The sequence below is a fragment of the Penicillium lagena genome (genome assembly GCF_028827675.1).
Source record: "Penicillium lagena strain IBT 129212 chromosome Unknown utg000005l_segment0_segment0, whole genome shotgun sequence".
Lineage (NCBI taxonomy): Eukaryota > Fungi > Ascomycota > Eurotiomycetes > Eurotiales > Aspergillaceae > Penicillium > Penicillium lagena.
Window position 1 is genome coordinate 1,961,038 of NW_026623226.1, and position 10,859 is coordinate 1,971,896.

Consider the following 10,859-nt stretch of genomic DNA (forward strand, 5'->3'; position numbering starts at 1 on the left):
AGGTTCAAGTTGGAACATAGCCCAAGATTTAGTCAATTACGGCACAGCGATATTTAAAATCCAAGATAACATATATCAACCGGGAAGTCTGTTAACTATTCCATCTGTTCACGATAACAGTGTCATAACTAAGCTTGTAAAAACGGTCGTCTATTTGCTTCGGCCACATGTTTCGTTCACTTCGGCTGACCAGTAACTCCCATCTGATTTTATAGAAATAATCAGACACTACATGATAAACTCACGATGCAATCCGTTGCATGAGCATATCACACCATCTCTTAAGATGTGCAACCTCTACAACCTAGACTGAAGCAGGCACAGAATTGTGATCTCGGACAATATCATAGATATTTGTTAACATCGGGACGATTTCTTTAATTTAAGAGACTTAAAACAACAAATTGATTACGCAAGTAGTCATGGTTGAGATAGTTCATTAATTGAACTTATGAGATTTGTAACGTGAGGCTAGGAGGTTGTCGGCATTTTGGATGCCTGTGATATCGGGTCCACGATGGTATTTCTAAAGCTTGTATACTTGAGCCCAAGTTCGTGAGCCGTAATCTCACTATCTATTCCATGAGATTCGTGAATGACCTGGTCCACGCGCTTGACTTTCCCCTTAGCCCAATCAAACTCCAGATGCATCGATTCTTCAGCTCTCCGAGTATATAGCCGACGGATAAAGCATTTATCTTATCGTGCAACTTTGAGGTTCCATTTGCAAGTATTCAGCGGCACTTGATCTCTTCACCTCACTGTCGCTCTCAGCTGGACATCATCAGGATGCCGTCTCTCTCGGAATTCCCCGTTTCTATCCGCGTCTCCGATGAAGAGCGGGACTCGGGCGTATTATCCGACCACCACCTGTACGACGTCGTCGAAGCCTTCTTTAACGACGGATTCGTCGTTCTGGAGAACGCGGGGCGGAATGACATGATCGATAACTTGAACGAACGAAATGCTCCAGGATACGGAGAAGCTCATGGCGGGTGAGGGCTTGTCCCACTTCGCGTGAGTCCCCGTCCATCACGCAAGAACGGGAACTAACGAGCTATAGTCCTCTGAATAACAAAGTGGCCAAGAAGGGGGCCAAGGCCGGCGGAAACCTCTCTCAAGTACCGCCTCTGGAGAAAGGTGGGTCCATTACCTCTTTCACAGCTGCGCGTATCGTATACCTATTTATGGACAACCCTAAGCCTGGTGCAGAATGGTTGCGTCCTGAAATTTTCGCCAACAAACACGCCGCCCAACTCATCTACTGCATCCTCGGCCCTAAGCCCGAGATTCACTTCCTCTGCTCGAACACCCTTTTGAACAATAACGACCGCCAGCGTGTTCACTCGGACATGCGGTTTGAGCACCCCACTCACCCTTTGCCATTACCCAGTCCTCCACCCCGAGGTCTGGGAAAAGATTGCACATGTCAAGACCGCCAAAGGGTACTAGGGCAATCAATGGAAAAGATGAAAGCGACAAAGTGAATAAAGTAGAAATCCACTGAATATTAACAGATCATCGATTCAATGCTGTCCCAAGGTGGTTTGTTTTGGTGAAAAGCCATAGTGGCTCACCGCCCCACCCCGGCCGGCAGTATGTCCGGCCGCATCGCCAACAGCTTCACTCACTCTCTGACCTCGTAGCGCTGGCCTTGGTTCCTCGAATACGGCCAGACTCTTCTTGACTCTCATCCCGCCTCATTACCTCATTGCCCGCCGTCCAATCCACCCCTACAACTAGACATGCGGTGACCGTGCTGCCAAACAATCACGGTCCGCAATGGACGCCTACCCCGAAGACTACGTCAACCACAATCTCCCTTTCGTCCTCCTTTCCGGACTGGAGGCGAGCTCTGAGAATGATGCTGCAACCTCTGCGGAATATCCCCTCCTCTCCGAGAAGGGCTCAGAGATCTTCTCCGAACTCCCTCCGGTGAGCGGGGCTCTTGCAGAGGAATTGCGGAGCGTGCTACTTGAAGAAGATGGCTCTCGCATGCCATGGAAGTCCAGACCCAGCTTAGATGATAACAACTCATCCGCTGCAGGGATTGGTTTCAAGATCAAAAGTACTGGCCGGGTAGGTTCCTGTTCCAATGATTCTCTATGTAAACCCCCCCGGCTGACATTCTGTTAGTCCTACAAGCTTCCTCCACGAAAAGCCAATCCTCCGCTACGCTCCCCTTCCATGAACTCTTTCGTCGACTCAGACTCCGTTGTTCTGCACTCGCCCATATCACCATTGACTCCAGGCTCTCCAACATTTCCAGATGGTCTACTCACTCCGCTCTGGGTCACCAAACATCAGGACCTGGTTCCTGCAGCGGTCATCAATTTCTTTCCCTTTTCTTTGGACCGGAATATGAACACGCTCCGCGATAATCAATTGAAGATCGAGATTAATGATCTAAAGCAGGCGTGGACATCCTCCGGCTTCAAGACTCGGTATTTGGTGGTGTTGATATCCGAAGAAGGTGATGGAGGGCATACTTGGGAGATTGATGATCGGGTCGCAGGCATCCGCAGAGCGACGAATCTCGATCCAAAATCAGTTTTCGTCGTCCCGCCAGACGCGACAACGTCAGAATTAAAAGACTTTACGAAATCATTGTTTTCGCTGTTGCAGCCCTCTGTCGTGGAATACTATCGGGACCTGTCCAAGCATGCCCGGCGGAAGCGCAACAGAAGTAGCATCCCTCCTCAGACGGCGCCGCCCACCAGCGGCACTTCTCAGACCCTGTCGGTCCATGGGTGGAATGTCCGTTATGAGTTCAAACTTGGGATATTTGCCGAGTTTCGTCAGGAGATGGATGCAGCGTGTCGGAATTATGAGTCTGCCTACGATACCTTGTTTGGACAGGAGGTTTTTGAGAATATCGCTGGATGGGATCCACGATTCAGTGACGCACGCCTTCTCTCTGATTCTCTGGCCATTCGAATTATTCGTTGTTTACTTTGGACAGGTCAGACCACTGCGGCCGCACGGTTCTGGGTCGATCACAGAGTTCGCACGAAGGATATCATCAATCGAAGGGGTAAAGGCAGCAGAAATTACGGATGGGAAGCATGGGAGGCGCGGTGGTCGATGGTTATGGCTCAACTCATCCGCCGAGCGGAAATACCGTCTCTTTCATCCGGGGAATTTGGATCCATATACCTTTTGCCTGAGAAAGCAATCCCCACAGGGGAACGAGTCAATCCCTGGGAGCACTTGCACCATGAGGGCTATTGGCTATGCCGCTCAGCAAAACACACAAAGCTGCGAAGAACTCTTGCGGAACAAATTCCAAGCGAGGATCGAATGCCTCCAGGACAGTCTCCTGCCTCGCAGATTGCCAACAAGTCTTACCTTTACGACACATATCTGGCCCCCGAGACTCATGCTGAATCACCTCTGCCCGGGAACACAGGCTTTGACCATTCCTGTCTGATCCTGAACACCTTGAAGTCTGCACTCGAAGAGTTCTCAAAACGCCAACAGACTCGTCATGTCGAGAGCCTCGGCCTCGAGATCGCAGAAGAGTACATGCGCGTTGGCTCTTGGACGGAGGCATACGATATCCTTCAACCCTTGTGGCCAAATCTGAGCTGGCGCCGTTCTGGTTGGTGGCAACTGATGCACAGTTTCGGTTGGGCCTTAAGGGAATGTGCTCTCCGAGCACAGAAAAGCGAGACAGTGCTGCAAGTGGATTGGGAGCTGCTTCATAATGGTAAGTCATGTCATAACTCTTTTGCAGTCAATTCTGACAAACTGGCGCTATAGTGTTTCAACCAAAACCTTCTTGGCAATATGACATCCATCAGAGCCTCGAAAGTTTCCCTTCAGAAAAACCGAAACCATCCGTTGTCCTTCGAGCAGAAGACGTCATGCCGAGCTGTAAGCCAACTATTCTGAGGATCCATGTTCTCATCGCTGACTCTGATCGTCTGCGCAGTGACCGCTTCATTGGTCTTTGAAAAAGCCGAAGGCAACGTCGGGGAACCACTGCAGGCTCAACTCATTATTTCATCGTGTGCTCAAAAATCTTCCGCGCCCATCAAACTCACGGAGGTGAAAGTAGTCTTTGAGGGCTGCTTGCGGCCACTGAAGATTCAATCTGACCAGAATCAAAATGCCGACACTACGAGCCCGTGTTGCCTCACTTCTCTCCAATTACGAGAACCGCGCACGTCTGTCGATTCCGCCGTTCAATCACCGACGAGTGGATTGGCCACCTTACTTGGGACATCCGATCTTACGATTGGCCCTTGCCAGACCAAAGCATTCAATCTCACTTGCATCCCCCGCGAGGCTGGTGAAGCCCGGGTGGCTTCGATAACCATGCTGATTGAGGAGGAAAAGTTTGATCTCGCCTATGTTATCACATGCGAGGAACAATACAAATCCGTCTGGTGGCAAAACACTAAAAAGGGAATAAGTCACAGAAGGGTGGGCAAAGACCGAGACACTGGCAAATGTAAGGTTATGCCAAAGCCTCCCAAGATCCGCATCACAACCCCCAATCTTAAACAAAACTATTACACCAATGAACGGGTGGCTTTGGATATAGAGTTACAGAATGAGGAGGAGGAAGCAGCCGATGTCACCACTGAAGTTCGACTGTTTGGTCCTCCAGAGTCATCGGCTAGGATTCTGTGGCTCGACACAGAGGACAACGTCGCCACCCATGAGTCAGGGACTAGCACTCCAGCCGAAGGTCCAACCCATTTCTTGAAACAACCAGTCGGAGTAATCGAGCGTTCCTCTGATAGGCACATCACTGTTGTTGTGGATGACACTCAGAATATTGCGAATTATCAACTGGAAATTTCAGCCATCTACAACCTGGTGTCTGATGTCCAAACTCCTATCTCGAAGACTATCACCGTTGATCTGTCATTCACCCGGCCATTCGAGGCCAACTACGACTTTCTGCCTTGTGTTCACTCGCAACCATGGCCGAATTTCTTCGCAGTTAGTGACGACTTGCTCGGTGAAGCTTCGGGGTCGGTCCCGGGAGGCTTACAGCAGAGATGGTGTCTCAATTCCAAGGTTGTTTCCTTTGCCCTGGAGCCAATCGTCGTTGATCGAATGTCTGTGGCTCTTCTCGGAGTTGGCGGCGGTGCGGTGTGCAATATCGAGCCAGAGACATTGGTCAGCCCCACCACTTCGCAACTTGCACCGGAAGAAATGCGGGAGTCCAACTTTTGCCTTGACATACAGAAGCTCACCCTCGGTGACCGCCGGCCCTCTACGCTTAACCTCGCACTAGAAATCCAATGGCATCGACAAGGGTCCGACAACGAAAGCGCCGTATCGACCTCCATCCTTGAGATCCCGCGGTTCGTCGTTCCCATGGGAGAACCCAGGGTGCTCGCCTCCTCATCCGTCTCGGAGACCATGCCTGGACTGATTCATCTGGAGTACACGCTGGAGAACCCATCCACGCACTTCCTCACCTTCAACCTCATGATGGAGGCTAGCGAGCAGTTTGCCTTTAGCGGACCGAAGACCACCGTCGTCCAGCTTGTGCCGCTGAGCCGGCACACGATCCGGTACAATTTGTTGGCAGCCAAACGCGGCTTGTGGATCCAGCCACAGCTGGTGGTGGTCGACGGCTACTTCAACAAAACTCTCCGTGTTCTCCCCACAGGGGAGATGCGCTCGGATAAGAAGGGCATTCTGGTGTGGGTTGATGCTGATGATTAGTGAGGCCGTGGAACTGTATATTCGTTAGAAATATCCATCTCAGTTTTGTATTCAACTAGCATTTCCTGTGTGTATAAATGCAGCCTTATAGACTTTTGTTGCAACTCAATATATTTCCAGGACTAACCCAGGTATTTATGTACAGGCTCTGTACTCCGCTCATCAGCATACAGTGCATGGAATCAGTTGCGTGAGGAAGCGGTCTGCCTAAGGGATCGCATACGAGTGCAGCCACAGGTCACATCCGTTCTTAATCTAACCGCGTCGTTTGCACTTCACTGGTCAGCCCCACGGGTAGCCCTCTTCTTCTACTTCTTCTTCTTCTTCTTCTTCTTCTTCTTCTTCTTCTTCTTCTTCTTCTTCTTCTTCTTCTTCTTCTTCTTCTTCTTCTTCTTCTTCTTCTTCTTCTTCTTCTTCTTCTTCTTCTTCTTCTTCTTCTTCTTCTTCTTCTTCTTCTTCTTCTTCTTCTTCTTCTTCTTCTTCTTCTTCTTCTTCTTCTTCTTCTTCTTCTTCTTCTTCTTCTTCTTCTTCTTCTTCTTCTTCTTCTTCTTCTTCTTCTTCTTCTTCTTCTTCTTTCTTTCTTTCTTTCTTTCTTCTTCTTCATCATCATCATCATCATCATCATCATCTTCTCTCTCTTCGTAGCATCATCAAAATCATCAGGCTTCTACTACCATTCCATTTCATGACACACTGATTCTCTCACTTCTCCTGACCGCTGACAACATGCATGGGTATTACTCCGACGATGAGTTCGAGTGCGAGACTTGCAGCCGTGTTTTTTCTTCCCAGCATGCTGTGAACCAGCACATGAACGCTCTGGGTCATCGAGCTCCCAGGTTCGAGTGCGACACGTGCTACTTCAGCTCCTTCTCGCAGTCCGTTGTAAACCAGCACATGTCGGACGAGGGTCATTGCGAGCACTACTGCAGGAGTTGCCAGCGACAATTTCAGAATGACAACAATCTGCAGATGGTGAGTCTGTTTCCTTGCGCTTGAACATTCTCTGATTCATTTCCCTGGCAGCATCTCAAATCGAAGATCCATCTTGGCCAAAATATCAAGTGCCCCTTCTGCAAGGTCGCCTATACAACGGCCAGTGGCGTGACGCACCACCTCGAAACGGGCTCTTGCCCTCGCGCCCCCAAAGCTAATCGTAGAACTCTACGTGATATGATCCGCCAGCGCGATCCTAATGGCATCATTTCCAACAAACTGCTTGAATGGCATCAGGACGAAGATGCACGATACGATATCACCAATCGTGCCTACAACGGTAGTGGCTGGGAGTGCTATCTATGCCACAGGGAGTTTGTTCATAGCCGTGCACTGAATCAGCATCTCAACTCGCCAGCCCACCAGCAAAAGGCTTACCATTGCCCCAATGGCCGATGCGGGAAGCAGTTTGTTACCCTGGCTGCTCTATTCAACCATCTTGAAAGCGAAACTTGCTCTTTCATGCGCTTTGAGCGAGTCCAGCAGGGCGTGACTAGCGTGCTTCGAGGAGACAGGCTTATTGCATTCTAGCGATGCGTGCTTTCATCATTCTGCAGGCAGGAAGATACCCGGCCATTCAACATGACGCCTACTTTTTAATTTTCTTAATTTTTATTTCATTTTTGTTCCTTCGGACGCTGGGGCCAATTTGCTGATAAGGAGACGATCTCGCCTGTAGTACATGATTAGGATGGTAGCATAATGCGAGACGAGATACCGGTTAATCCATATTGAGAGTAGATTTCCAATGTGAAATATCAATTATTTTGTTCTTTCTGGTGTAGTGGACTTGTTCCTGGCATGTAGCCATAGACTTTTGTAGGATTCTACCTTGGTCACTAGTCTAGCGGCGTAGGACCTCCGACGCCACACTCTATACTAAGATCTTCTGTTAGGTACACTGGGTAGGCGTTTTGTACAGGTTTTATTAATCACGACCCTATTTCCACAAGATCGCGCACATACTGCTCCGCCAGTTCCTTGGCCTTCCTTGTCCTCGCTTCTCGTAGATCAACACTAAGGTATTGAGCTGTTGAGCATGTCGGGATCTCCCACTCCTAGTTAGTGGATTGAACACTGGGAAATCCTCTGCTTCAGTATACATTAGATCCAAAAAGTGGCGAATCCTTCATTAGATCCTAAGCAGACTATCCTATACTTCGTCATGGTCTAGGGCTTGTCACGTGCCAGCCTTATCAGGACCCTTCCTAAAGCGGCCTAGCGTCGATCAGCCCTCCAGCAGCTGTTGCCGCGAGCGACTGACCGAGCTTCGTCACATCTTCCTCTCGCTGGCTGGTCCTGGCTGCACTCTTGATTCGCGACCCGCTCGGTTTACCATTCTCCCCTGGCGTCTCATGCCCAAATTGCTCCCATCTCTCACTCTACCTCCCACCCGATTCACCTCCGACGAATCCCCCAGATTCCCTCCGCGCGCCAACCGACGTGTCTAACCCCGACCCATTGCTGCCCACCGGTGACCATGGCGACGCAGGCGGCGTTGATCGCAGATACCATCGTGGGCATGAAGCGGGCCCTCCGCAGAGAGCGCGACGGTAAGTGAAGAGGCAGACTTGTTTTTTGCTGCTTCCAGGTCCGAGTTCTGATTGTCCAGTGGTTACAGACCCTCCCCCCGATGACCCCATCACCCAGCCGACGAACCGCGGAAACAAATTGCGGGCAAATGCGAAATATGTCCGTGAAGGAGCAATGGGCTATATCCACGGCGAGGATTTGTACAAAGAGGTGCGTGCAATTGACTTGTTACTCCTCCCATAGCGGGCTTTTTACGTTCCCGGACCCCGTCCGCTGTGGCGATTTGTCGAGTAACAAAGCTAACACCCAACTTTTTTACTTCGATAGAAAATTGAGCATGCTGGTTACACGCGTTATATCCTCCAACGGAATCCGATACGCTACGATTCTGAAGGTGAAGAACTGGATGAGGACGACGAAGATTCTGAGGCCGATGCAGCGGCTGCCGAAGAAAACCCATTCTCGGGGATTGCGCTTGAGAGTCAGTGGTCTCCTTCTATCAATTGTATATAATACTGACTCCTGTTTGTTTTCCAGCCCTCCTCTGTCCCCTGAAATACCCCTCGGAGCTCCCTACCCATCCCTCGCTTTCTCAACCGTACACCTCCCAGGCTCTCGAGCAGATGACAATGGGTGTCGAAGCCAAGCTCCGCGAGGAACGTGCCTTGCTCTGGCGTGCCAGGAACCTACATCAACAATTCCTTGGTGATGGTGGCTGGATGCCGTGCGGTGCGATCGAAACTCCGGAAGATCGATGGATTTTTGAGCCGAGAATTGTCGATGAACATCAGAGTGCATCGGGCAGCGGATATGGTTTGGGTGGGCCCGAAACACCTCTGACTACTGGAGAGAATAATATGCCGCAAGACGGAGTGACGTCGGCGACGGCGTCTGTCCAGGAACCGCAACGGGATCCTGCGGATGCCGATGTGGAGATGGCGGAAGTTCCAGCACCGTCTGTGGAGGCACATGCAAACAATGGCACTTCGGAACAAATGAAAGAGCCCAAGGCGGAGGAGGCAGATGCGACGGTCAAGGATCTTCCACAGCATACCGAGGCCGCATCTGGTTCTGCACAGGAGAAAGACTCAGCGAGTGGTCCCGCGGACCAAGACACAACCGCAAACTCCGGCGGGAACCCGTATGAAATGGAAGTGACCAAGGATAACGGTACCGCAGATGCGGAGGCCGCCCGTGGACACGCGCATGAGGATGAAATGGAGCAAGACGCAGAAATGCACGACGGGTCATCACCGGAGCCACCGCGTCGTATGACAACCCGCGCGCAGACCAACGCAGCAAATCCACAAGCCGAAGATGGCCAGTCTCCTTTCTCTTCAGCCGACACGACCGGCTCCCTGCCAACACCACATCCACTCTTCCTTATCCCAGAAAATGTCCGCCCAGACGCCAACTTCGGCCTACCAGCCACCGAGGCGGAAGAAACACGACGCCTGCTCTGGTCCTATATCCAGAAACAGGAAGAGACAGTTCGCGGGTTCGAGCACATGCTGGAGTCACTTCTGCGTGCTTGCCATATGAAGGCAGATGTCCTGGAATGGTCCAAGGCAGAAGGTCACGTCGGAGAGATGAGCGACGGCGAAGACTGGTACGATCGCGAGAAGTGGGGGCTCGCTGAGGGCGAGGATCTCAAGAAGGGCACGGATGAGGACGATGTCGAGACCGTGGATGACAGTCGCACAACCGCGAAGCGCAGCCGTCAGCGACGCGCTTGATCTCATTGTCCCGCTTCTCTTTGTTGATGATGACCTGTCTACCTCATTCCGATGTACCTTTTCCATTTCCTCTTCTCTTGATGCGGCGTCATTAGCGTGGTGTTGGTGGTATTTTCTTCTTCTTTTTTGTCCTGTCTTCTTAGTCTTGCATTGACTGCTGTCTTGCTGGTCTGTGGCGTCTTCAATACCCTCGCAGGATAACTGTCCACTCTACAAGAATCGTTCGTGTATTGTTCTACTCTATCTGTTACAGTTGTATAGATGAATCTACTTAAATTGGTTCAGAATTCTCAATGTCCTAGGACTATTTACAAGACAATGATGCAACCGCATTGCAATTCAAAGGGCCTGCTTGCGTGATGCCTCCATTGCTCTCATCACGACCGAGGCCGGACTGCAGAGCCCAGTGTGTTTCACGAAGTTTGCCCGAACTCCCAATCCCAGGAACTCCCATCCATCCCGTCTTTTGGCAGCGTCTTCGGGATCGCAATTCACAACCACGTCGCCTTAAGCTAATCAGCATCCTGCATTTGAATGCTCAATGACTATGTACCTGCCCCGCGAAGCGTAGACCGACCAAAACGAAAAAGGCACCACTCTGGATGGCAACCGAGGCTTTTCTTTGCATGATGGAGAAATGTTACTATTTCTTTCTGGAGGAGGTAAAGACGTCTTTGAATCTCCAGTTCTGACGTCTGCTTCAACGCTCTGCTTGCCATCTTTGGCGTCGGAGCTGCGACCTTTAGTTGATGACGGTCCTTTAAGAATGTCTCTGGTGGATGAATTCTTGTTAAAGTTCAATTCCTCCAACTGGAGGCTCTTTAAATACTGATGGGTCCGCCTTCGACCTGCTGGGCAAGATTGCTAGGCGATTCTCTGGGAAGATTTTCTTTCATGGCAAAGCCA

General features: G+C 50.6%; 4 protein-coding genes across 4 annotated transcripts; all 4 read left to right on the forward strand.

The window, feature by feature from the left end:
* Positions 1–789: 789 nt before the first annotated feature.
* N7510_007504 (phytanoyl- dioxygenase family protein) lies at positions 790–1,487 on the forward strand (the record flags this gene model as incomplete). Its single annotated transcript, XM_056979429.1, has 2 exons — positions 790–995; positions 1,064–1,487. 2 exons carry the CDS (start codon positions 790–792, stop codon positions 1,485–1,487), a joined length of 630 nt encoding a protein of 209 aa, XP_056832472.1.
* A 295-nt stretch (positions 1,488–1,782) lies between these two features.
* On the forward strand, positions 1,783–5,688 carry N7510_007505 (uncharacterized protein; the record flags this gene model as incomplete). The annotated part of the gene is made up of 4 exons (XM_056979430.1): positions 1,783–2,079; positions 2,137–3,709; positions 3,763–3,876; positions 3,935–5,688. The coding sequence occupies 4 exons, from the start codon at positions 1,783–1,785 to the stop codon at positions 5,686–5,688; spliced, it is 3,738 nt and encodes a 1,245-aa protein (XP_056832473.1).
* Positions 5,689–6,414: 726 nt separating this feature from the next.
* Positions 6,415–7,215, forward strand: N7510_007506 (zinc finger protein; the record flags this gene model as incomplete). Its single annotated transcript, XM_056979431.1, has 2 exons — positions 6,415–6,663; positions 6,715–7,215. The coding sequence occupies 2 exons, from the start codon at positions 6,415–6,417 to the stop codon at positions 7,213–7,215; spliced, it is 750 nt and encodes a 249-aa protein (XP_056832474.1).
* Positions 7,216–8,164: 949 nt separating this feature from the next.
* N7510_007507 (RXT2 domain-containing protein) lies at positions 8,165–9,953 on the forward strand (the record flags this gene model as incomplete). Its single annotated transcript, XM_056979432.1, has 4 exons — positions 8,165–8,237; positions 8,306–8,427; positions 8,545–8,698; positions 8,755–9,953. 4 exons carry the CDS (start codon positions 8,165–8,167, stop codon positions 9,951–9,953), a joined length of 1,548 nt encoding a protein of 515 aa, XP_056832475.1.
* Between the last annotated feature and the right edge of the window lie 906 nt (positions 9,954–10,859).